General features: G+C 52.6%; 1 protein-coding gene across 4 annotated transcripts in view; it reads right to left on the reverse strand.

The window, feature by feature from the left end:
- Positions 1 to 26,637, reverse strand: part of CEP164 (centrosomal protein 164) — a 51,928-nt gene that overhangs the window by 13,403 nt on the left and 11,888 nt on the right. Inside the window, exons 6-23 of one of the 4 annotated variants that reach the window (XM_025211952.1) lie at positions 25,786 to 25,914; positions 24,086 to 24,214; positions 23,146 to 23,223; positions 19,077 to 19,187; positions 16,358 to 16,786; positions 14,566 to 14,640; positions 12,414 to 12,497; positions 8,892 to 8,977; positions 7,502 to 7,561; positions 5,458 to 5,664; positions 4,465 to 4,596; positions 3,423 to 3,639; positions 2,782 to 2,859; positions 2,385 to 2,516; positions 1,979 to 2,101; positions 1,226 to 1,369; positions 933 to 1,016; positions 258 to 326 (exon numbers count right to left, since the gene is read on the reverse strand). In XM_025211952.1, coding sequence (XP_025067737.1) covers positions 258 to 326; positions 933 to 1,016; positions 1,226 to 1,369; positions 1,979 to 2,101; positions 2,385 to 2,516; positions 2,782 to 2,859; positions 3,423 to 3,639; positions 4,465 to 4,596; positions 5,458 to 5,664; positions 7,502 to 7,561; positions 8,892 to 8,977; positions 12,414 to 12,497; positions 14,566 to 14,640; positions 16,358 to 16,786; positions 19,077 to 19,187; positions 23,146 to 23,223; positions 24,086 to 24,214; positions 25,786 to 25,914 — 2,367 coding nt within the window. Of the gene's footprint in view, positions 1 to 257; positions 327 to 932; positions 1,017 to 1,225; positions 1,370 to 1,978; positions 2,102 to 2,384; positions 2,517 to 2,781; positions 2,860 to 3,422; positions 3,640 to 4,464; positions 4,597 to 5,457; positions 5,665 to 7,501; positions 7,562 to 8,891; positions 8,978 to 12,413; positions 12,498 to 14,565; positions 14,641 to 16,357; positions 16,787 to 19,076; positions 19,188 to 23,145; positions 23,224 to 24,085; positions 24,215 to 25,785; positions 25,945 to 26,637 lie in introns of all 4 variants that reach the window. The other 3 variants (XM_025211955.1, XM_025211954.1, XM_025211956.1) reach the window with 3 other exon arrangements.

Consider the following 26,637-nt stretch of genomic DNA (forward strand, 5'->3'; position numbering starts at 1 on the left):
CAAGGATCTTACTACCCAGGAAGGCACAGTACTAAGGAGTACAGCGGGACACGTGCTCCTCACATCCAGCAAGGTGCAGGTGGAGGCAGAGAAGTGAATCCCGCTAACGATAAAACCAAGCTCTGTGCACTACCTTCTCTGTTTGGACTCTGGAGAAACAGGCCCCACCTAGTCGAGCTGCCGGCGGGGCTGCGCTCCTCGTGGAGGCAGCAGGAAGGACGGGACAGCCGTGTCCCACAGAGCTCGGGCATACGTACAGTTCTCTCCTGCTCCAGCAGTTTCTCCTCATCCAGTAGCTGCTGCCTTTTCTTCCTTATGGTATCCTCCTGCATACACAAGTGAAGAGCAGATGAGTCATGAAGCAGAGCCACAACAGAACAGTCTCTACATCACTCTGGGCAAGGGAGACATTGAACCCAAGCACGTGACAGCTCCAAGCCCTGGGCCTTTGGGATCCACTGCCCTGCTGCTGCCAGCCTGTCCCTGTTCTCTCCACTCTCACTTTGTCCCTTTCCACCATTTCTTTCACTTGTGCTGTTAGCTCAGAACTCACCTGGCTTTTTGAGCAGCCGCTTGTCTGCACAGCTGGGCCCTGCATCAGCACTGACATAGCACACTGATAACACAAGCCCTTCTGAATGCCGCAATGCTGCACTGTCTTGGGGACCTGGCAGGCATGGAGCCTGCAACTTGCCATTGCTTGTGGGAAGAGGGTCAGCCACATGGAAATACATCCAGCCCCTGGCATCTTGCTATCAGGTAGTTACAGACTGCAGCACCACTCAGTCCCCTTGTTTCCTCTTCTGTGAGCATCCTCACTCACACATGGTTTAGTAAAGTAAGAGCCAGCAGGAGCAGGGTATCACTAGCCCTTAGCAACAGAAAGGATGCATGTAATCTGTGGATGTGAAGTGCCCATGGAGCTGACTCACCTGGCTGTGGAGCTGAGCTGACCTGGCCTTGGCCTCTCGTGCTCGCAGGTCGAGCTCGATTTCCAAGTCCTGGAGTTTTCTCTCCTGGGCAGAAAGAGAACATGTCTGAAGGAGCAGGCTGTCATAAGGGGCACGCTGAGCAAAACCAGCATGAGGGAGAGCAGCAAGCATCTCTGTGTGCCCAGGCTACATCCAGCAATGAGCTGGCCAAAGAGCTGTGCAGGCCCTTTGGGGCCCAGGGCACCTGGTCGAGCCAAGACAGGACCCAGGACCGGAGCAGGGCTCGCACTCACCTGCTCCTGGTGGCTGCGCCGCAGGTCATTGAGCTGCTCATCCAGTTCCTTCCGCAAAGCCCGCAGCTCCCCGTCGTGGAGCTGCCGGAGACGCTCCATTTCGCTCGTCAGCGCCCCAAGCCTCTGTGCTCTCTGCTTTCTCTCCTGCCACCACAACGGCAACCAGGGTAAGGAGCAGAACATGAAGCTTCACAGCAAAATTGCACTTGGATGTGTGTACGTGCACACATGTGCAGCCTACCCCCACACAGTTGGGGAAAACCAATATTTTAACAGGCCAAGACCCAACTCGATTGGCTGGGCAGTGTTGTGATACAAACTGTCCAGGGAACCAACACTACCGCACTCAAGCCCTGCAGCCTCAGGAGCATGCAGTCTTCCAACGCCCTGATTTGTGACAGTGTCATCAGAACCTGCAGTTACGGACATTCAAGGTCAGGATCCTCACAGATGCATCAGCAACAGCACATGCCATGGTCTTGTGAAGAAACCTGCATGTGAATGTGGTGCCCATGCAAGGATGCACCCACACTCTGGGAAACTATCCAGGCACTCTCCTTAATAGTGCTGCCCCTACACTTGTCGTATCAAAGCCCAGTGGGGAAGGTTGGCCCAGCCACTTCCTACACATCCTGTTTCCTACGCAGACCCAGGACCTACTGCAAGACTAGGGGCTCCACTTCACTGCTCCTGTGGCAACAAACAAATTGCTAAGGGCATCTTCTGGCTCGCCATGGTGCTCTCTGGTAGTACCTCCTCCTCGTACTGCTCCTGGATCCTTGCCAGGACCTCCCGGTGCTCCGCTTTCATCCTTTCCAGCTTCCTCTCATGATCTCGCTCCACTTCCTGGCGCTTCTCTTTCATGAGCTCACTGAGCTGCAATGATCACAGAGGCAGCTTGCATTAAAGGCACAGCAAAGGACAATGTGTTCCCCCAAACAAGCACATCAACACCTAGACATGCCAAAGCATCCCTTATGTCCTGAGACTGGTGCAGCCCTGGCCTGTGCACTGCCTGGCATCAAAAGGGTAAAGTGCCCAGTGTCCAGACAATGGCTTGGAGATGGACAGTCGCAATCCTACAGCACCACTCTCCCCTCCTCCAGATGGGGAGGCTTTCCACCCTGCTTGCAGAACCACAGCCAGAAAGAAGAGTCACCTCTCTCTCATACTCGGTTAGGTGATAAGCTTTTTGCTGGACTTTTTGCTCTGCTCTCTCCAGCGCCTCCCGTAGCTGGGTCTCGTCACTCCTCTGAGTCTCTTCTACTTGCTTCTGCAGGCTGGCAACGACCTGCCACAAGAAGGACCCACAGAGTCATCTCGGCATCTGGCCAGAAGCACCCCACTGCCCTCTCCCATAAACAGAGGCAGCATGGCAAAGCTCAATTTGCTCAGTCCCACCTCCCCTCACCTGGAGTAGGTCCAAGTGCTGAGCAAGATAAGAATCACCTTCAGGAGATGGAAAGAAGGAATGCAACCTTCACCAGCAGCACTCAGAGATGCTGCTAAGTGAAGAATTGCCATGGGTTGTGCTATGGCCCAGAGAGTAGCCTTACCTTTTGGTGCTCCTCCTCTGCTGCAGCTTTCAGCTGCTGGAGCTCAGCTGCAAACTGCTTCTCTAACACCTCAGCAGCCTGCAGGAACATCAACAACAGCCCTGGCTCAACCTCGCCAGTCAGAGGAACAGGGTGCGTAACCACCCATCTGGATCAATTCCTTATGGGGAACCTTTGGAAAAGCGCACGGTATAGGCCATCCGGGACCAAGGTGCTCACAAGGTGACTGGAGTTCTTGGAATTCCAGTCTCCATAAGCACGGCCCAATACCCGACAAGGACATACCAAACACAAGAACATGTCCCTTGAAAGGAGGGAGACTGTGATCACAACGCAGTGTCGTGGGTGCCATTTGGTGGGACACCATTAGAAGCACCTGCTTCCTTTCCCTGTGCATGGCAGTATCTGCATTTACAAGACACTTTGCCTTAGACTTTGCTGCCCCTTCCCTCCCCCACACCTGCCGTCCTCAAAGGGGCAATACAAGCAGAGCGGGGTGTTTTGCAGAATCACTTACTACCCTTTAGTAGGGTGGGTGGCTCAATCTCCTGGGCTGGGTGCTACCAAACAGGCCACGCTGGCACAGCAGGGAGCACGTGTGACTGTGCTGGCACAGCAGGGAGCAGAACCATGAGTCTCACCTCTTTTCTTTCTCTTTCTAATCTCTCCTTTATCTCATTCAGGACTCGCTCCTTTTCTTGCTCCAGCCCCATCCTCTCTCTCTGCTGAGCCTCCTCCACTTCCAGCTTTATCTTCTCCAAAGCACATTTCTTCGTCTCCTCTGCACTCTCTCTCTCTGACTTCTGCAGGGATTCATACTCCTCCCTCAGCTTCTGTAATGCAGCTTCTTGCTCTGCCCTGGTGGGTTGGTGCAAGGGGTGCAAAGAAACACACACATGAGACATTCATACTAAAATGTAGTACTGTGTTTACCAACCCACCTTGCAGCAGCAACTGCTACAAGCAGTTCATAACCCTGAAGGAATGAAGAGCAAAAGCACAGCCAGGTTCACAAACAAGGATCCCTCAAGCTTTACCTAGAATTTATATTTTGGAAGTGGATGACCAAAGAGTCAGGCAAAGAACAAAGGCGCTATTAGTGTATCTGAAGGCTGCCTGTCTTTCTTTTCAATTATATGTAGACATGAAAACAATGCCTTATGTTTTCTCCAGCTCTACTCATAAGCCCTTGGAACCCTTCTAAGCTAGGAGAAGATGCCTACTCAGCCTAACCCACTCAGTCATCCTATTCCGAGGAGACAATGGACAGTGGAGAATGCTCTTTCATTCACAGCCCTGGTTTAAGAGGAATGAGACAATCCCAAGACTTTTCTCTGTAGGATGCTGCTCTGTCTTGCTTCCAAAGGCATCAACTTCTTCTGCTTGAAAAGGGCCCAGCAGACCCCAATGCAACTTGTCAGTTTTGCCCTCCACGAACAGATGTTTCCCTGAATCTACTGTGATCATTGGCACTGACACGAGGGGAACCCTGCAAACACGGGACAAAGTCACCTCGCTGGCTAAGGCGTCGCCTACAGCACCTGCACACGTTAGGTGTATCACTTGCCAGCGCTCTTCATGGACAGGGTCTCTTCCCCCACTTTCCCTCCTGTCTTCCCCCGCGGCTGTGGAGTCCTGATGCACGGGGCATGCAGTTTCCGTGACATGGAGTGAATTCCCCACCTGATTTTCTCCTTCTCTGCCTCTGTCTCCGCGCTGATCTGGGTTCGCAGCTTAGAGAGCTTCTTGCTCTGTTCCTCTCGCAGCCAAAGCTCCTCCTCCTCAGTGGCCTTTGCTAGCTCTTCTTTTAGAGACCTGAGAGATGAGCACCACATAAAAAGATCAGATGCTGTAATAACTTGCCCCCAGCTTCCCGAGGCCCACGGATCCAGGGCTGGTTGCTGGTGGCATCACCTGCCTGGCCAAAGCTCCCCTGGGGTCCCAGGCCCAGTTCTTTCCCAGGCCCCACTTCTTTCTTGCCCAGTGAGAAGCTCCTTGGCTTGCTCCCTGTGTGGCTGTCAAGACCATGACTGATGGGCTCTCACACTTACCAGGGAGTATTCCCTACTCCTAAGAGCCTAAATCGGAGGCCCCTACATGAAGCTTAAAAGTAGCAGAGCTCGGCAAACAGTGCTCCTGCGGCAACCCCACATTCTCTACTGCTTCGATCTCCAACCCTATCATTGCCATTTAGCCAAGGACTTGAAAGGTTGCCAAATAGTAAGGCCCTGACCACAGAAGGGAGTGCTGTCACCAGGTTTGCGACCCCAGGAACAGGTTCAGAGCCATGCTGAGACCCACACCTGTATCAGACCAGAGCTCTTCCTACACAGAAAGGCTCCCTGATCTGCCGTGGAAATGGTGCTTTGCCCAGGCACAGAGGTAGTGCGGCCCCAAGCACCTTTAGGAGAGAACCTCATGGACTTCAAGAGGTGCAGGCTGCCATGCGCAAGACAGAGCCTGCACATGCAGCGGGGAAGACCATCCTTTCACCCTCTGCATCCCCGGCCCAAGACACTGGTGGGGTGGCACCCATCCCGTCTGCCCGCTGTGACATGCGTATGCTGGCAGCTACTCCAGGACTCGGGGATGGCAGAGCATGGTACAACCCAAGTTCCCGGCCTCCAGCAATGAATCACAGCGGTGCGCGGGGGCTGGAGCACAAGAGGAAATCACCTGAGGGATTTCTCTTTCTGCTGACGAAGCTCCTGAGCTTCCTCCTCCTCCTTTTGCCTCAGCTTTTCCCGGAGCTGCTGAACTTCCTCCCTCTTTGCTTGCAGAAGATGAGTGTCCTCCTCCCCCAGCTCCTTGGCAGGTCCCTCCAGGGGCTTCTCTGCAGGCTGGTGTGAGGACTCTGCTTGCTGGGTCCCCTCCTCCAGTTGCCTAGAATAGAGAGCGAGCCCTTCAGAGCCAGTTACAGCTAAATTGTACAATATGACAAGAGCCGCAACGCTCCAACCCTCAGCAAGACCTGCCCCCACGGGCCTGAAAGCCGCTTGTGGACACTGGCCACGCACACCATACCACACCCCTGTGAGACAGAGAAAGGACAGGCAGAAAGTGCTGTTCCCACCACCCGGTCTGCAGGACAGCCCCCTGCTCTTTCACCAAGGGACAACTTACCACAGTTTAGTTGCCACTGGCTGTAGGGGAAGAACTTGCACACAGACAGTTACCCCAGAGGCAGCTGGCACACAGTAAAGCTCTGCCCCTTTCTACCCTGCCATGAAGTACAGTTTTTAATGCTGCTTCTTCTGACAAAAGGCAGCACAGCCATGAAGCTCATGGAAAAACGTGCTTTGGTACAGGCACAAAATTATATCCCACTCCATCAGCGGCCATGTCAAAGACACAAGGACTTGGCAGGCTCACTCAGAAGAGGCAGATGGGCCTCAGCCTTACTGGGACCTGGGAGCTCAGAGGTGCCAGTCACACCGGCTGAGTGTCAAAAACCCAAAGCAGCCACTGGAAGTGCAAGTGCACTGGAGCAAAGCAGGCACTCGAGACCCCGGAGGACTCACGTGTTCTTAACACACCTGCAGTTCACAGCCCACGCTGATGCCCACAGCAGAAGTGTCATCTACCCGCCAAAGCCTAAAAGCTCCTTCTTTCCATTTAAGTCATCCGTTTTCCTCCTCTGGCCACCATTTGTTTAAAAAACCACGTGTACACATCCACAACACAACTTTTCCAAGGACAAGGTGGTGGCGGCCACCGCAGCGTGAACATCCCTGCCTTGCCCTTCCAGGCACCACAGATTCACTCACTCGCCTTTGCCCTGTGAGCTACTCGGCCAGTTGTGCCCAATTGCATCCACTGGGCTCTTGCTCAGTATGGGCAGGGAAGCTGGCGAGACCATTTACGGCGGGATGCTTCATGTACTGCAGAGTAGATGACTGCAAAGACCCATTTATTCCCTGGATTTTCCTGGGCTGTGACCTCACCAGCTCAAATGAGCCATGAATTAGCCACTAAATGTATTTCTCCCTTATGGCTCCGGGCTTAGCCACATAGCCCATAACTAGAGGGGTGCAACTGGCCTTGTCAGCCACATGCAGTACCAAAAGGGCTCTTCTCCAAGCTGGAAGTGAGCAGATCTTGCCTGGAAATGAACCTGAGGGCCTCCTTCCTCTCAGTAACAAGACCAGGAGGCCTCTTTCTGTACCAGAGAGGGGCTGAACGGAAAGAGAGGAAGAGAAACTACCCCCTGGCTCCCCATGCAGTCAGAAATGTACTGGATTACTGGTCAGCTCACAGCTCGAGGGGAATTAAATCAAGCCCTTACGCCCTGTGAGAGACAACAGGGTCCTCTGGACTGATAAGACTATGGAGTGATGCCTCCACTTACTCCAGGGCATAAATCTCTTCCTGTTTGGGATCCTCTAAACCTATGGATTTTTCTTCTGCCTTTTCATGAGTGCTGAAGGGGCCCAAATCCCTCTCACTTGGCAGCAATGGAAAGGGAACAGAAGAGCGGGTTAGTGAAAAAGGCATTTAGAGGAGGGTGGGGGCCGGATGCAGTGCTAGCACTTGGGGCAGTGCTGTTGCGCACTTGCCAACAACACCTGCTTGGCTGCAGGGTGAAACGATGGCTCCCTTCCATCTGCAGCAGCAAAGGATCTGTGGGCGGTTGGGGGCTAAGTTGGCACCTATCAATCTCCTCTCCTCCAAGTCCTTGGAGAAATTCCCTGGGATGAACCAGCCCATTAGGCATACTCACACTGCATCCAAGTCACAGCTGGAAATGTTGGCAGGCACGTCCACATCGCTACTCCCACATCTTAGAGGCAGAAAGGAGAGAGACTAAGCAAGTATAAAGCAGCTTCATTAGCTGAGAGAAAGAGGGAGGAATTTAGAGATGCAAACAGAGCTCAAAGAAGCAGGCCTGAAATGATCAGGAGACACCTTCCATGCTGGGAATGCACGTCCAGGAAGATGGCATTCAACCATGGGGAAGAACGCATGTTCCCATGGGCAACACCTCCCAGCACAAGCTCCCAAGCGCCTGCAGCAGGTCACCAAGGACTGCCCCAGCTAGCTCGGTTTCTCTGCAAGGTCCCTTGGAACAGGGCCGTTGGCAGTACCAGGGCATGGTCCTCGGTGCCTGTCTGCCCGACACCCCAGAAGACCATGCGGGTTCACAGGGAGAGCAAGGTCTCAACACGTTCTCTGCAAACAAAACACACTCTGGCTCCCCTCAGAACCTCAGGAGCAGACTGAGCTGCCTGGTTCACATGCCTGCAACACAAATCACCAAAAGAAACCTCCCACCACCACCACTTCCTAGCTCTTGCAGCAACCAAGTGTCTGGAAGCTGGGCTTGTCTGGGGATAACCAGCATCACTCCCTAGCGTGAAATCTCCAGGAGACAAAACCATCTAATCCAACGTGTGTTCACATTCTGACTTGCTTTGGGGTGGTACCTTCAGGGAGGGACACGGAGCAGAACCCACTTATGTCAGGACTGGGTTCACTCAATACCAGCAGCAGAGAAGCCAGGCTTTCCCTGGACACCCTAGAGCCAGGGACAAGCTACCAGTGCAAGATCAATATCCCAACAGGCCCAGTGCCCAGGGAATGGGGTGGGGCCATGGTGGATCGAGCATACAGTCATCTCCAGCGGTCGAGTCGCCCACAGCCAACGGGAGATCTGAAACAATCCGGAATGCACTGGTAGGACAGCCAAAACACTGGCTGATCTTAGCCTGGTCAGCAATACAGAGGAGAAAAATAACCTTCCTAGCCTTTGAGAAGAGTCAGATCGCCTGGAGGGAAACAAGGAGCCAACTGCGCGTCTGGTGGAGCTTACAGGGACATGAAAGGTAAGCAGTTTGCTCGCTTCCCCAGCCAGAGGCCTGAAGCAAGACTGAAACCTGCTGATACAGCAGGGGAAGGGGAGGGAGGCATGGGGGAAGAGAAGAGAGAAAAGTGAAGGATGGAAAAGCCTGCAAGGGGCTGCAGAAACTTCAAGGTGTTTTATCAGGGGGATTCCTGCAGGGGTTGCAAAGACCAGACCATAACAGCCTCAGGTGAGGGCTGGTCAGGAAAGCAGCCTGGACCCAGAGGGTCCTATGCACCCTTTGTGGCTCTGCACCATCTCTATGCCATACCCCGCAGCACTCTGGGTCCTTTTGCTTTGCTCTTCCTCTATGCTGGCTTGGCTCCGGTCCTTCTCCTCTTTTCCCAGTTCCCGGGCCTGCAAGTAAAAGCAAAGTGGAGTTGGGCAACTCTTGTGCAGTCAATGCTTGTCTCGAGAATGCACAACAGCTCTGAAGAAGACCTGCTGGAGACCTGTGCCAGGCTGTTCCCATCACTGAGCACTTTCCCACGTGCCAAACCAGCTAGCTCCAGAGAACCGTCCAGGCAGTCCTCCAGACCACAGTGCTCTGTGCTTCTCCGCTGCATGCCAAAGACCTAAGAGAACATGCAAGCCCTACTCACCAGGCCTGCGACACCAACAGACAGATTCCTCATTTCTGTTGGTGCTTTGAAAGTCAGGTCCTGTCAAAGCATCACCGGTCAGACCCCCCCAGAAATCACTGGTTGCTTTGGAACATTTAGGCTTAAATTGCTCTTTCTGTTCCGGACAAAGGGAAGTAGATGTAGAAGTGGAACGCTAGGCCCAAGCCACAGTGAGCCCATGTGGAGCTGGGAACAGCCCCACCTCGTGCTTCAGCCCTGTCCAAATCCTGGCTCCTCTCCAGCATGGGGTCAGAACAGGACGGTCCTGATATAGGAATAAGGAGGGCTCATGCCTGACCGCATGGAGACCAGCTTCCCCCCAGCACTGGGCAGAAAGAAAGGCTCCCTCCATCTGGCTGTGCACTCGGGGCCACTTGTGCTGCCTTCTTAGTGAAGTGGCCATGCCCCTGCTCCTGCCCAGAGATGCTGCCCCCAACAGTGCAGATGCTCTGGCACGGGAAGGATGAAACCGGGAAGCCTGTAAAACCCGCTGGGAATAAAGGAGTAGAGACATGGACAGTGGAGCCTTGGGTAACAGCGTAGGACAAGACTAGGCCATCAGAAACACCCCCACTGCCTTGACCTAGCCAGGGAAGGGAAGCCCCAGACCTCCCCGGTGGCAGTGCCCCTTCAGGAGGGAAAGCGTTAACCGTGCCTCTTTCCAGCAAGGATCCAGGCACTGGTGTAGGTGCCGCGGGGGCGGGGGTGGCGTGCTCACTGAGGGTGGAGTGCTGAGAGCTGAGGCATGACTTTGCCATATGGAAGTGTACCACAGGGCAGAGCCAAAATAAAAACGAAATTAAAAATAGCAGTGATTTATGCAAATTTCTAGCGGAGCAAACAGCAGAAGGATTCCCGGCTAGTGCTGTCACTTCCCATCACGTCAGCGTGCCGGCTCCCTTCCTCCTGCCCCGACACAAAGAGCCGCAGCTCCCGAGCACCGGAGAGCCCAGCAAACCTCTTCTCCCTCGCCCTGGGCTCCATCGCTGCCACCTCAACAAGAAACCATGGGGAAGGAGCCTGCACTGGGCCCTGCTGGCCCTGGCCCCGTGCTGTGGGCTGCTTCCTGGCTGTCCCTCAGGACTCAGATCTGTTGTGAAACAGGGAGGTCAGCCCATCTTGCAGGGGATCAGGCCCCCTCCCAGGGGAGGGCTGGCTACTAGACAGAGCAGGGGACTGGGCTCTGAGGCCTGGCTTTCAGTGTGGCTCTGCCGAGCCGTCTGCCCCCGCAGCTCTATGAGTGGGCAGCACCCACCCATACAGCTGCAGGTGAAGGTGCCAAGGACTGTTCTTGGCTTGGCTTCCTGTCCCCTGGTTGTAAGCGGTGCTCAGAGTCCACACTGAGACAGAAGCAGCCATCACGGGAAGGTTGGGGTGGGGGGAGGCTAGCCCGGGTAAGGCTGTTTTGGCTCCAAATCTGGCTTTCTTTTAAGTTAAATAAAACAGTAATGCCCTGAAAGGGAGACTTCACCTCCTCTCCAACTTTACTGTCTGGCCCTCAGACCAGGAAAAATACTGCTTGCATCCTATGTGAAACCTGTATTGAAGGATCTCAAAGCCCTTGGTGAGGGGTGCAGCACTCTGCCCTTCCTCACGGCCAACATTTGCCCCGCTGCAAAAGAAGGATGTGAGGGGAGAAGGCAGCAACCCACCCATCCATACCCATCCCCAGCAGCGGAGCTGGGGGTGAAGCCGAGTCCCTCATTATAGGCAATGGACAAACCAGGGGCTAAGCTGCCACACGGCCTGACAAAACAGAAAGGCTGCAGAACCCACATCCTGGCACAGGCCGTTCGGCTGCCACACTGGCCATTTCAAATCCACACTTTGTCAAAGGATGCAGAGGCAGAGCAAGCCAAGTCTGCAGACAAACAGTCCAACAAACCCCGCCAGTGCCAGGCAAAAACCTCCTGTCTCTCTACACAAAGGAGCAGCTGCAGTTCTGCAGGGGGCACCGCTCAAATCCACCTCTCTGTGCTCGAGACCAGGCTGCCATAAACTCGAAGCCTGTCTGCTCCAGTGAGGAATCTGTCTGCACGAGCCTGTGTGGCAGCAAAGGGGAGAGGGGGTGGCGGGGAGGCAGACGGGGACGCAGCAGGCACGTGCTCTGTTTGCCTTTCGCATCTCATCATCCTCATTCTCAAACACAAGAGGACAGGTGTGTACTCCAAAGCCAGCAGAGCACCCTGGAGGGCTCTTCTCTGCTGGACAGGTGGCGGGTTTGTCACTCGGGGTCTCTTCCAGAACAGCTGATTGATTCACTTACAATCAGATCAAGGCTGAGTGAGCCCCAGCTGGAGCCTGACCTGCTGCCTACCCACGCACTGCAGAGCTCGTGTGCTGCAAGAGAGGTGGCAGGGGAGGCGGAAGCGATACGTGGCGGGCGCACCGGGCTGCCAAGGCAAGTACAGAAACCCAAGACACATCCAAATGCCCTGCAGTCCAACCCAGCCCTACTGCAGTCACGCTCGTTGCTGAACAGGCATGGCTGCCACTCTTTATGCTCCATATGGACTCTGAGAACGGCTCTCAGCTCTCAGGGAAAATTTGGCAACCCACTAAAAACAAAGTCTGAGTCCCGTTACTGAAAACGGTCAGGGCAAAATACCCCCTCTTCTCTCTCTCCCCCACCATCCTATTTTTTTTTTTTGTCTCTCAGCGTGAGAGATTTGTTTTCCCTGCCACCATTTCCTGTCATCCAAATCCCACCCATCTCCTTCTGGGGAGGAAAGAGACATACACACGCACAAATGAGCAACGTGGCAGAAAGTCCGCCTCACCACCACAGCCCCAGAGAAAGCCAGTTCTTTGTACATGCCAGGGAGCCAAGGGCCAGGGGTATGCACATGCCCCGATATAAGCCTCGTAAGCCATCGGCGCTAGGCATCGCTGCTAACCGGATGCCCAGGAGAGGTGCACACTGCAGCTTATCTGCTCCTCGGTGGCCTGCACTTCTGGACAGGCCGCTGTACTCGTGCCAACCGAAGGTCTCATCGCGGCTGTGCAACAGACTCATTGTGCGGACTTGGGCAGGTCACCGAACCCTCTGCAGAAGCTTCCTTTCAGAAATGCAGAGCACAAAGCCTTGTCTGTGGTTGAGCAGCTAACAATGCAGCCTTCTCCCCCAGCCGCTGCTCAGCACCCATGTCAAGCATACTGCCACCACTCACCTCCAGCTCAGAGCCATCCTGGACAGGAGACAGAGCGTCCACATCCAGCACCTGTTCGGAGAGCCGACTTTGGAAGCCAAAGTCCTAAAGAGAACAAAGAACAAGAGGGTCAGTTCCTGGGGGTCCACAGGGGCCTGTGCTTCCTTCTAGCTCATCTGAGCACCCAGGGCTGAGTCCCTAGTACCAGCATAGAGAAGAACTGCCCAGAGAAAGATGGTTACATCAGGATTCAACAAAATATGCCCGAGAGGTGTGCCACTAAGACAAAAACAGTAGGCAGGCAGCCCCTGCACTACACCTGCTTGCAACGCCAGTGCCAAGGCATGGCCTGGGATACCCACTTCCCAGGCTGGAGGAGTCCAGGACAGGGCAGAGCTCATGCAGCAGAAGAGGAGAGCAGGGAAAGATGGTGCAAAAGACATTCACCAGCTCACAGTTCTCCTGCCGACTGACCTGCTGGAAACAGTTTTTTTGGAGGCTCCAAGCTGAACAAGCCACAGGCCAGGGATTGAGAACTGTAATTCCCAAATGAGTACGCCTGCACGCCAGGGCTGCAGGGCTGAAACACCACAGCCAGAGGACTTCACAGGACTGCTTCCAGCCCGCCTGCTGTTTCATGCTGGTACGTGCCTGCCCCCACCCTGCAGGCCCAGTGGGCAGACACACCATGCGACACATCCAAAGGGCCCCACGGAGGATCTTCCCCCTACTCCTTGCATTTCAAACTTTAATACTGCAAGAGCACTTCCTAAAATTCAGCCTGTGCAAGCTGCCCGCAGGGCTGTGGATCTCCGAGATGTCCTCCCTGCCAGCCCAGGCCTGTGCAGAGCACATGCAGATGGTAGCAGACCCATGGAAAGGTGCTGCTGGGAGCCGTAGCACTTGCCAACACATGGGCTGCTGCTAACGCTGACAAATAATGTAATTCCCAGCAATGCTCTGGCCACACCGCCTGCGCTCCTCCTGGCAGATGGCAATGGCAGCTTCCTGCGGAGATGAGAAGATGCTGATGGGCCTTTTCCTCCCTAGCTCACGGCTACCCTTCTGGATGTTCCCCCACCTCCTCGTGGAGCAGCCAGGTTCCCCACTCCCCTTCAGCAGGTGGGAAGGGGCCATTTCCCACTTGTCTCTGAGTTTTTACACTGCTTGTCACTGCCTTTTTCTTGCCATTCTCTAATTTGGGCCACGAGCTTCAGCTGAGCAAGCTGACCTCATGCATTTGCTGCCCCTCCACACCCACCCAATACACAGCCCACAAACAGGAACTGAGGATGAGCACAGGAGCACAGTGCTGGAAGGGGCCCCACGGGTCTTTGTGTCCACTGGCCACCGTTAACTGAAGGAATGCCCCAAACCACCATTTCAAGCCCTCCCCCACATATACAAGGCACAAAACCCACAACCCTGACAGCACCCCAGCACATGCCAGAGGCAACAGCAAGAAAAAGGCCAGCATTGCCAGGGCAACCACAGGGGAGCAGTTAATTAAACCTGTGCCCTGAACATCCCAAGAGAAGGACTGTGCCCCACACTGCAGAGGATAAGATACTTGCCCCTTTTATATCATCTCCAGCTCCCCTGCGGACGCCTCCCCTTACCACGACTGTACCCCATGCCTCCTGCACAAGACCCTGCAATACCCCGACTTTGCCTGTTCCCCTTGGCTGTATGCCTGCCTCATATCATCCCATAGCCCAGCCTTCCTGACACACCAGTCTCACCCACATTCCAGGCCTCAGCAGGTAACCAGCACCAGAACACCTGCTCAGGCTACTCGACCCCAAGCTGTGTCTGGCTTATGCATGGGGGAGGTCTGGCAGCTTGGGAATCAGAGCTGGGGTTATGCCTTGCTCTGCCACCTACTCACCACAGGACATCGGCCCAAATTTAATCACTCTGGAGGTCCAGCTTGCTCTGTCTTTAAAGCACCAGAGGCCGAGACTGGTCTGACCTGCTCAGGAATGCTTCAAGATGCTTAGGAGCCAGGCAAGCATGCTGCAGAATGCCACGTGGGGCTGAGCCACAACAGCCAAGGGACCATGCAGTAGCTCAGATGGCAGGGCTGCAGGACGCAGGAGATGCCGGCTATGCAACTGGCCGAGTGCTCCCACAAGAACAAAGCCCACACCCCAGGAACCGGTCCCTGACTCACCATAACCTGCAGCAGCTGGCGATCCACATGGTTAGCAAGGGGCGCATCCTTCCCACGCTCGCTGGCCTCAGAGTCCTTTAAAAACCCAGAAAGGAAGAAGTTACAGCATGCGCCTGCTGCCCTCCCCGTTCCGCGGGCATGCCCAACACGCAGGAGGACAACGGCCGAAACTTGGGAAGTCAAGCCAATTGCTATGCACCAGGGAGGAGGAAAGCAGCCACCCCCAAGTCTCTGGGGCATCCAGGGAAGACCTTTCCAAGGGTGCAAGCCACAGCCTTGCCGAAAGCACCATGTGATGCAGAGAAAGGACTTTTGGAGAAAGGAGGGCTAGGAAAGAGCAGGGAAGGCTCTTCAGATGAGCTGCCAAACCCATGGGCTTCCCGAGGAAAGGCCTTGCGGACCGCCCATGCTCCTTCAAAGCCTCTGACAACCCCACATACACCTCACTCCAACCACTGTTCCCTGCTGGTCTCCAGCTTGCCACTCAGCTCCCAGACTCATGTTCCTCTATCCATTTTCCCATCCAGATAGTGCACTACCTCCTATGACTGGCAATCACCCCTAATTAGCAATGCCTGTGCAACCCCTACTCCTAGACACATGTGGGCCTGATCAGGATGATGCTCAGAACAACACAGCACTACAGCACTGAGGGCTGCAGTGCTGCTCCAAAGACTATGGCCAATAACAAGTATGGATGCTAACAGGAGTGGCCCACCGGTCCCAATCCCCAGCACTAGTGCCTGCTTAACTCTGATTCCCTGAGCAGTCTCACTGGCTTCAGCAGGTCTGCTCCCACGAGCAACGCTGAACATGCATGCAAGGCCTTGGGATCAGAGCCATAGGGCTGGAAGGGACCTTAGCATCTCAGGGCCTTATCCCGAGAAGCACCATCTAGGTTCTGCATTGTAACTTCCAAAGCCCTTGTACAGAGAAGGTGCTCTACAAATACTCCATAACTGCAGGAAGAGAGAGCCTGGACTGCGGCGAATCACTTCACCATGGCTCTAATGCCTTCGGATGCCTGCATGTGCATGGCACGCCCAGCTCCTGTGCGTGTCCCCTGCTTCAGCTCAGGCGCTCAACCTGCCTTGCTGGGCCAGCACAGGCTTTGCTCTCACCAGGGACTACACTAGAAGGCACCTTCTGCTCTCCAGCCAGTCAGTTTTTGGGTCTCTCTTCAAAAAGGGTGGGGAAGGTAACTTGGCTACCAGGAGGCACTGTAGACAACCCACAGCTCTGGAAGCAACCTCTGCAGTTCGGTCCTCTCCCCTCTCCCTACAGCATCTCCCCCTTCAGAGCTGTGACACCACAACTGGCAGCACTTTTACACCTTTGCCCCCTCCCCCTGCACAAGCTGACAGAGAGAACACAGAAGGGGAGTGATGAAGAACCACTGACAGCTGGGCTTGGTGTGAACTTTGCTGTAAAACCTGCTTACTCAGTGTAGGCAGCAGCACTGAAAGATTCAAAAGCAGTGTCCCGGTGCCATGTTTCTGCCTGTCAGGTGCTTTGGACAGCACTTTGCATGCATATCAAAGTAGGGTTTCCTAGCTCAAGGCTGGGATTTTGTAGAGAACTGCAATCCCCTCCAAGAAACGCATCAGCGCCTAGGAAAGTGCTTACACACACGCTTCGCTCCAAGCCACCTGCCTACATCCCACCAAAGGCAACAGGATGTAAGCATGTGCTGGAAGTGCCTTCCTATACCTGGGTCTCGGAAAGCCGGGGAGAGGGCAGGACAGGCCAGACCTCTCACACACAGCTCTGCCCAAACAGGCCAGTTCCTTACTTCTCCAGCCTCCAGCTTGCTGTCTGTTTGCAAATCAGCTGCTTCTTCCCTCGTTTCACTTGCAACCTTCCCATCGATGGACACAGTGTCAACAGTGACCGCCAGGCTTGCTGGCTGATCTGCCTCAGCAGCTCCCGCATCTGGAGATGCAGCGCTGGACGGCCCATGACTGCTGGGCGCGTCCGTCCCCGCTGTCGTCTTCTCCCCGAGAGTGCCTGGCTGCTCCTGAGCTGCTGAGATTTCACCTTCTACCTTAGCATCCTCCTTTTCCATTAGCTCAGTCCCAGGGGGTTTCCCATCACACTCCTCTTTGTTTAGGCCAGACAGGCTGCTGTCAGCATCTCTGTAGAGTAGTTTATCTGGAGTCGGAGGGCACGCACCAGCAGAGGACTCCTCTCCTTCAGTATGTCTTGCTTGTAAAGATTCCTTCTAGGCAGCAAGTTAAAGACAATTACAGCTGCACTCCGTGACTGCTCTCCCCCAGCTAGGGGAAGATTCTTATTGCCAAAGCGGGGCTACATATTCCTACAGGAAGGATGGCAAAGCTCAGGGTACTTCAGTGAGGCTGCTTTTAATGTATTCCCTTTTTGGGAAAAGGGGCCTCATTATGCTGAATGCACTTCATCTCCCGGGGCTGGAACTGGCTTTTACTGAGCGGCTCGCACATTCTACGGATGCTAGCAGGCATGCGCTAGGGACGGGGTTACGGCGACCGCAGGCCGTGCCTTGCGGCAGCACTCACAGAACCTCAGTCTGTTTAGTAGCAGAGAGTTGTTTCCAAAGGACAGTGCTTTTGGGTTTGTAATTTTTGCTTGGAACCATCACCTAAGGGGAGGTAAGGCAAGGTGTGTCCAGCACAGTGCCCTCTTCGGCATAGGCCCAAGACCTGGCAGGAATTAAAGGCGCAAGTCTTCAGGTTCAGGAGGACAAAACCAAGCAGAGCACAAAGGCTGGTGCCCCGGGACTGTCTAGAGCTCTCTGCATGGTGCATGCTGCACTTGGGAAAGGGCCCAGGCCCCCAAAGATCCAGCAACGTGGCCTGGCAGCAGGGGTTTGGGACCCTCACGGTAGCGCAAGACCTGGGCAAGCAGGCAACGTCCCTCATCAGCATGCACGGAGCCACCTGCAGCACAGGTGTTTCGTTACTGCTGTTTCATTCCCCCTGCTGTGACAAGCCTCTGTACAGTGCACACCGTGCACGAGTGGCATGTTTTACCAGGGGATTTTTTTACTGTGGTGTTGCTTTAAAGCATCAGCTGCAAGGATCCCTAAGGGCTGTCGCGCCACTGAGGGAGCTTCTCCAGCTCCAGTCGGCCGACCTATTAGTCAAGTTAGGGAAGGGCAGACAGCAACCAAATCACTTTCCCCTAATGCTGCACTTCCAAGTGTCACCACCAATTGAATGGGGAATGGAAGGAAAGCCTCAAGCCCATCTGCACAGCAGCTCCATACCCAGTTAATGGTCCTATAAGCGTGCTGTGCTCTAGCTGGCTGGCCTTCTGGGGCTTGCCAGGGTAAACGAGGGCTGGGAACTGATTTTACAATCTGGTCAATTATCTTCCCTGGTCTCCATGGCACTTCCTCCTTACGTGTGGATGTCAGTGTGCCCGAAGAGACGTGTGCCCACTGGCTGTGCCTCATGGGATGGTCTGCTCTGGAATTTACACTTTTCACCACCGAACGTGCGAGAGAGTGCCTTTTAGGAAGGGCTACCCCACAGCAACGTTCACCCCTCTCCAAGTGGACTGCACAGGGTCCTGACTGCACAGCACGACACATGGACCAAACAGGAGCTACTACCATTCCCACCACACAAATGGGTACGCTCTTCCCTCTGATGGGCACAGGCACCCAGCAGCATTCACTGGAGCACTCGTGGGGCCTCTGCATACAAAGAGGCAGAAGTCTCTTAGGACAAAGCTCCTATGAGCCAGTGGCCCAGCTCAGAAACTGGTTTTCGCACAGCCTCGAGGACAGACGTGGGAAGCCTAGCTGCAATGCTGCGTCTGACTGATCGCTACACACAGCTCTACATAAGACACAGCTATGTGTCTCTCACACAAGCAAAGCCTCCATTTTGCAAGGACAGAGCAAGTCCTTCTAGGCATTCGAGTGCTAGTCAGGTAGTAATTGGCTCCAGCTGGTCCTCCTGCAAGCTGGCACATAATCTACCTGCAGCTGAGTGACACGGTGTGCAACTCCTGCCCGTCAAGTAAATTACTCCTGAACAGAACGCCCCCAGCGATCAGCACAGATCTGAAGCAAACCCAGCTATATGGACGGGGCTGGATTTCAGGAAGCAAGTCTTGATCTGCAGCAGTATCCTGCTTAGCACACACAACAGTGCAACCGTGTCACCCGCTGGAGCGTACACGACTTTCATGGGCAGGATCACCGTGCAGGGAACTTATCTTTATTTTGCTTTCAACCAGCAAACCAAATGCGAGCCCTATGGCTTTTGCTGCTGGAAGCCAGAGTCATGAGTTAAGGCTGTGCTCAGACAGAGCAGCCCACAGAGCGGGGCAGGTTCTGTGGCTGTCAGGAAGGATGCCTTCCCTGCTGCTTTGCAGGGTGGTAAGTCTTTCTCATGCACTGCCAGGGGACAGAGCCAAACAATGCAACCCCTGATGCCACATCATAGCACTAGGAGCGAGCTATTTTCTACTCGAAGCTTCAGTGACATCATGCAAGCCAGTGATGTCAGAGAGCCACTGGTCACCTCTCTCAGACTTCCCTTTTCATCGGCAGAATTCCTCCGGTGCTGGAGCTCGGGTTCTGTGACGTCAGCTAACCGGCTGCCACGGCCGTCCTCCTCTGCTTTGCAGCTGCCCTGATGAACGGGGTAACATCTGCTAGCCAACACGCCCCTGCCGCCCTCTGAACACAGGGCGCTTGCTCATCATGGCTTCCTCCCCTCCCGCCAGTACAGCATGGACTAACGACCCAGAGAGGAATTTAGCATTTTGCATCTTTCTTCTTACTGATGCTGTCTTAATGGAAGACAAATTACATTTCCAGAAGAAAGGCAGAAACATCACCAGTAGGGAATCCCTCGATTCCCCCCACTTGTCTCCGGAACATAACGGAGCTGGGTGGATTTTGATACTCTGAAAGGAGCAGAATCCAGAGCACTTCATTGCTGGACTCAGGCACCTACTTCCCACAAGTTGTTCATGAAAATCCCAGGGACAGCACTAGATGCGCCACACACCCCCAGCCCCAACCCACCCATCCCCGTCTCTGCAGAATGCTTTACTGCATCGCTCTCCAGGTTCACCTCCTTGCCATGTGAACACAGCCTGGTAGCAGATTATCCAGACCACTGGCACGAGAGAGCAACAATTCTCCCCAGAGACCCCTCCACCAGGAGAGCTTCAGTGCAAGGCTGCACAGATACCAAAAGGGGACAGGGAACCCATGTGTGAAGATAGTCACAGCAGCTGCCAGTGGGTGAGCCCGGGCTGGACGGTCCTCAGTCAAAGTGCTTCCTGTGCCCTGCCTGGCAGCATGCAACCCAAACACCCAGGTGCCAAGCTGGTCCCACTACATGAGTTTTGGGGCTGCTGCTTGGTGAATGGTCAAAGCACTGGCCATTTACACATATCCATGGTTCTCCCAAGCACTCCCCAGAGCAGGGGCTCACCCCACCAGCCTGAAAGCACTAGGTTGCTATAGCCATTTTTAACCGTGCTCTCTGCTGTAGTGAAGAGAACAGCGTTGTGAGCAGCCTGTCCCATTCCTGCCCCTCAGCCAGCCAGCGCGGTCTTGGTGTTTTAGGGACAGCTGGGGAGAGGTGCGACTTCCTTGGAATAGGCAGTGCTGCTCTCACGCACGGCCCAGCATGAACACATGCAAGCATGCTGCACTGCGCAGAGTTTGGGTACAGATGGAGTTCTCCCTCCAAACATTACTGTCTGGTAAAAAATATCATTGCTGCATTTTATTTTTCTGTAGCACAGACAGACCACGTGACCCCTGGAGTTGATCTGGAGAGGGATCTCCTCACCATGCACAGCACCAGAGCCCCCCGGACAGTCCGGCTGCCTGCTGTCTTGCACAGTATTCTCCGTCCACTAACCCCCAGGCAGGGGCTCTCAGGCCATTTCCATGTGCTCCAACATCCTCATGTGCACCTAGGCATGTTAATGCCACTCCAGCAATTACCACGTGAACTACAGATAGAGGCAAATCCCTCCAAATGGGCTCAGAAACTAGTTAACTAGCACTAGCCCATCATTTCTGGCCCCATTAAGCACCCCTGTCCTTAGAAAAGGTGCCGGTTTCATAGGTACAAACGACTCATGATGGAAGGAAATCGACTCTCCAGTTCTTCAGCCTCTGGCTTATTCTGATGTTTCACCCCAGTCCCTAACTGCGTTACTCCTTTCCCTCTGCCTCATTCCAACCACCACCCCTGGAGAGCGCTGGATTTGTTCCTGGCCGTGCTCCTTGCTCTGGACTGGCTCGTTTAATTCGGGAGACTCAATTCTCACCAAACACTCCTGCACTTTGGCACGGCACTAACACCATTGCTTAGTGTCTCTGGACATGGACTCTTTGCCTCTTATCCCTGCCTGGATTCTTACCAGCTTGGTAGGCAATCTGGCTTCTTTAATGCTTCACCCCAGCACTTCATATGCTCGTCCACGTAGGGCCTGTTTTACAAGCCCTCTCTCCTCCCTCTGATTTTGTTCATAATAAAACTGGAGAATGCCTTGGGATGCAGAGCGAGAGTTGGCCAACATCAATGTTTTTCTACTGCCATCTTATGGAATTACAAGTGAATAATAATTTCCAGTGCAGTGTTAACAACCTGAAGATACCATCCATCCTGGTAACTAGTTTTTAAGATGGAGGGAGCCTCACTGGTGGGTGAGAACTGCCATTTTATCACAGATTCTCAAAGCCCCTCCACATCAGTGAAATGCTAAGAGTGCCCTGCTCCTAGACACACGAAGGTAGGGTAGATTTGCACCTTGTAGACTAACTAAACATTTCAGCGATGAACTGGGGCCCGTCAGGCTTCTTGGTGCTCTGGAGATAATAGGAGCATATAGCCTTCCTATTCCTGTCTAGGTTAATGCAATTCCTTGCACGCTTTGCCCAGCAAAGCTAACAAGCTCTCTGGCAAAGTGCTTTAAAGCTCAATTTCCATGCACCATGAAAAAGGATAATAAAAAGACTGTATAGCATCTTAAAAGAAATTAATTTGCCTTTTAGATGCTGGAGCCAAGTTTCCCCAGTAGCAAGAAGGGATTAACATCGATGTGAACAGTTGGGTCTGATCACTACAGACTGTTTGCAATGCATGCCCCACTGTCTCCCTCTCATCTTCAACCTGATCACCATAAAGTATGCATGTGCAAGGAGCATGAGATCCTGGGGAAAGAAATGCACCTCCTCAAAGCTGGATGTGCAGTGTCACTGGTGAGGCATCACATTTGAAGGAAGAAATTTAAATCAGCAACATACAGGGACAGTGACAAAGGTTCATTAAGGAATGGGCCATCTGCAATACTCATCTGTCACCACAAAAATCACAGAACTGGAGTGCTCTTGCCAAAAAGAGGGGCGATGTTGAAACAGCAGGTCCAGGAAGGAAAAAAAACCCTGGTGACATCATGAAAATACCGTTTTCCTTACTGAACTTGAGAATGCCATTTCTCTACACTTCCTAGAAAAGGAAATGAGGCAACCAAACCCTGTCCAGCACAGATGCTACCTGATGACAACCTCAACTCAGAAGAGGGGGGCCAAAAGGATGGTTGTGGCCCCTTAATCTTCTTCACCATCCCACAGCATGACAGGAAGCGTGGTAAGCATGGCTCAGAGCAGTGAGGTGTACTGATTCATTTAAGACAACAAGAAGCCACATGGAATCATTCACAGGAATACAAAAATGTTTCATAACTGCAAATATTATGATTAACTGTCTTTTGTAAGCAGAAATATCCTTCTGAGCACACAAACCAAAACATGCCCCTGCGCCCACTTGAGCGAGCAAGCACAGTATTTTAAAGATTTCTAATGAGGCAGGCAGGAACCTTCTGCCCTGCAATGTCACAGAAGAGTTCGATACCATCATGCTTTTCAACAGCACTTAAACTGCTCAGTAGATATGTAGTCAGCTGCTCAGAGTAGCTGTTTCAGTGAGTTCTTTTTTGCTCAGTTAATCATCGAAGTAGAATCTGAACAAGGATATTTACCTGCCTAGTTCCATTCGTTAGCCATATTTAAGTGTACCTATACAACAAAAATGAGAGTGGTAATTTTTTTTGCTATTGTTTTTAAATGGGAATTTTTATTTTCCCACTCCCACTCACAAAGAACTCAAGGACTGGCTAGATTAGACTCAAACTTTCCAAGCAATTAACCTTTGGAAAGAGATCTATCAATAAGTACGTCATTCCTAAAGCTGATTTTTTAAAAAAATTTTTACAGCATCAAAACAAATTACTCACATAAACCTGTTATACGGCCTGAATGATGGTGACTTCTATATAGGCATTTACACCGCTACAAAGAGCTATTTTATGGCAATGCAAGAGAACGTAAAGGCACGAGCATTATTTTAAAAATGTAACCCTGGGACCTCATTTACAAGGCCTGTTTCAACCAGATGGTCTGTATCATTTGCAGACTGGGCATTAATGAATACAAAAGCATCTCAACTTCCAAGCCCTTCTGCTGCATCCAAGAATGTTCACTGATTCATTACCACCTTGGCCTGAACTGGCCAACGTCTCGCCCAAGAACCAGCCACGACTCCAAGGGCGCTCTCTTCTTACCTCATAATCGAAACTGCTTCCCAGGGCACTGATGTCCACGTGCACATTTTGGAGCAATCCTGCTGTTCCTCGCAGACTCTGTGTGTTTGAAGAAAAGAAACCATCACTGAGTTCTTATCTGGACCCAGTTTTAGACCACGTGGGAAGGAATTCTAAACGCTGTACCAAGCAGATGTGTGGTAGCAGAACCAGACAGCACAGTATTGAAACAGCACAATGTTAGAATCCAATTCATTTCAAAATTGCCCTCTGATGGCTAAAGACCCATGGCAGGAAGGTGTGCCATGCAGACAGCCACCCCAGGAGAAAGGAACCTCAGGTGGGCAGGAAGGATTTGACCCTGACATCATCTGCAACTGCCTGTACCCTAGAGCACATGAACAAGGTGCTCAGTAAGGCTGAAGACATTTACTTCACTATGGCCCTACAGACAAAATAGGGTTAGATGCCCTAGAAGGGGCAAGGCAAGCTTGACAAAAGCTTGAATTGGTGGGGGTCATTGCAGGGCTCCTGGCACAGCTATACGAGCACTCATGGAGCTCCGGTCAGGTGCTGGATGACTGGAAAAAGGCCAATGTGGTCCGCATTTACAAACAAGGGAGAAAGGAGGACCCAGGTAACTATAAGCCCATCAGTCTTACCACAGTCATGGGGAAGATCTTTGAGAAAATTATCCAGGAGCACATCTGCAAGGGACCAGCAGGGGAGATCATGACCCCAGCATCCGTTCCTGCCCAAGGCAGGGGGTCGGACTTGATGATCTGTTTAGGTCCCTTCCGGCCCTACCTACTATGATACACCTAGAGGTTTTGGAGCAACTGGCTATTCCATGTCGCTAGTCCCCCCTCAGTGATGGCCTATCATTGTATACTCCACAGGAATTCCCTGTACCATTCACAAAATAATGCACAGACCCAGTGCACTTCACACATCTCACTACCTGATTCTCACTCTCTTCATCTTCATTTTCTCCTTCATCTAGAGTCATGAGATTTAAGAAGTCCTTCTTCTCGTGGATGAACCCCAGCAGGCTCTTGGCTTGGCCAGTGGCTTTAAGGGTCTGTGCAGGCTGCAAAGTCAAAAAACAAATGAAACTTAGAGAAGACAGGCGTACACACAGGCTTCTTGAAGCATGGCAACCCAGTCAACAGCACAGTGCTACCCCATGCCACAAGCTTCACCAGCCTAGCAGCACACCACCAAAAAGCTGCACGTTAACTGAACTGTCCGAAGAGCACTTGTTTTGCAAAGGCACTGTGAACAGACCCTAACTGGCTACTGATGTGGCAGTTTCCTTTAGGCTGCACTTTTAATTAGGGCAAGGATTCCCTCCCAAGCCAGAATCTTCCTGCCCTCCACAGATATTAATTCAACAGAACAATTTGAAAGTGATTTTCCTCCCATTTTCTCGGAGATGGATTTGAAGCTCTTAGAAGGTGGGAGATTAATAGCTCAAGGGACCAGGGAGGGTTGATTTAAATTGCCAACTTTAATCAGCTTAGAAATCAGCAAGCAGGAAACCCTGATTTAAGGCTTTGATTTTTATCTCATTTTCATTTGAACTTTTGCTATGTTCTGCTTTTGTCTGGCAAAACTGGTACTTGTTCTTGTTAGCAGGGAGGACACAATACATGCCCACTTATTGAAACAATGACATGGCATCATTTATTCAGAGGACTAATTTTTTACAGTTTTATTGACTGTTGTATACAGGATTTCTGTCAGGCTGCACATGGATGGAAAGCAGAGCCTCATCCGCAGAATCCACAGCTGTCCAGGCTGGTTCAGTATTTCAACCCACCCTACTTCCAGGTGTTTAGCCAGTGATTTCTTCCAGTTCAGTGGCCTAACAGCCCAACATGTGCTGCTCAAATAATTGTCTCTATTCAGTTTACATGCCACGAATAGAATAGGGCAAGTTTTGGCCTTAACATGGGTCGGTTTCAAATTAAATAAGAAATTATGTTCCTGAAAAATGCACTTAATAGAAATCGCTGGTGATGTATGTCCCCTATGCAGCATCTGGGCCTGGAGCACCACCTACAGCAAAGGCTATTTTCCATCCCCTTAATGTGCCTTGCTGCTTCCTGCTGTTGAACATCTTTATTCAGCCTCCAGGGTCCTCTCTGCACTGACCAGCAAGGGGCCGATGTGGACACTCCTGCTAGAACGTGGCTGGGCCCAACTGACTTTCTTCCCAGATGGGGATGAGATGCAATGAGAGCCCCTCTGTCCCACTGCCTAAACAAGCCAGCTGTTCTCCAGGACTGGATTTAAAAGAGAACATGTGGGTGCTCACAAACCAGGCTGACAGGCACTGATATACAAATGGAGATGGCTAGAAGACAGGGAAACATTGCAAGCAATTCTTATGTGATACAACATCGCACTGACTGCAGTAGGAGCATGCATGGATCACTGCCATTTAGAGGGGTCCAGGAAAAGAGAGGAAGAGAGTGAGGGGGAAAAGACACATAGACAGAAACAATATTTCCAAAGATGACAGGACAGAAGCCTCTGAAACGGGAGGCTAGGTGCCACTTCCTAAACAACCTGCTAGCTGTTGCAACCATTCTTCCAAATGTGGCTCGCTGCCATGAATGCAACCCAAAAGGATTTGCAGCTAAGAGGGAGAGTTACCCCAATTCCACCTCTGATCCCTGGACTGGGTTCCACAAAGTTTCCCACAGCAGCACTGAGCGGGCCACGGAGCGCACTGGCAGGAACATCCACCAGACCACGTAGCGGAGCAAGATTCCCCAGGGGAGCCTGGGCAGGAGCAAGCAGAGAACCTGGAGACTAGGATGGGGACAAGATCAGTGCTGGTCCGCTGAGAGAAAGAACATGCATGACATGTAAATTATGTGCATACCAGAATGAAAATAAATCTCCCTCCCACCTAAACCCTGTCTGCCGACATTTAAACCACCCCCACCGGAAAGCTGTTCCAAGCGAGTGCAAACACGTCAGATGTATAAAAAACAGCAGGTTGGCTGACTCATGCGTACAGCCCTCCCAAAGGCCACGATGAATGCATGGCTGCTTGTTTTACACTAGCGAGGAGTCTGATTTACAGAGCTAATAGGTAGTACTCCTGAGCTGGAGTTAAGGGACAGGACACAGTCAACATTCACACACAGGCAGAACTACATGCGCAGCCACAAAGAACACCGCACGAATGCCTCGGATGGGGTCAGGATCTCTGTCCTATCGTCATCGAATGCAGCCGGATGGTACTCCCCCCATTCAGTCCCTCAGCTGCTCTGTATAGTACCGAGTAAGTGAAGCAGAGGCCAAGGCTGACAGATGAGATTGCTTCAGTGGAGAAAAAATGATTAACATGTATTTATAACTGGACACTTATTCATTCATGGCAGTTAACACTTTCAGTGAGGATGAACAGAAGGGTTAACAATGCTTCTGCTCTGGGCACAATCTTTCCTCCCATTAGTTCTTCCCATGCCGGCAGTGTCCCACACCAGCTTCCCACCC

This window comes from Alligator sinensis, unplaced genomic scaffold (assembly GCF_000455745.1).
Source record: "Alligator sinensis unplaced genomic scaffold, ASM45574v1 scaffold1626_1, whole genome shotgun sequence".
Classification (NCBI taxonomy): Eukaryota; Metazoa; Chordata; order Crocodylia; family Alligatoridae; genus Alligator; species Alligator sinensis.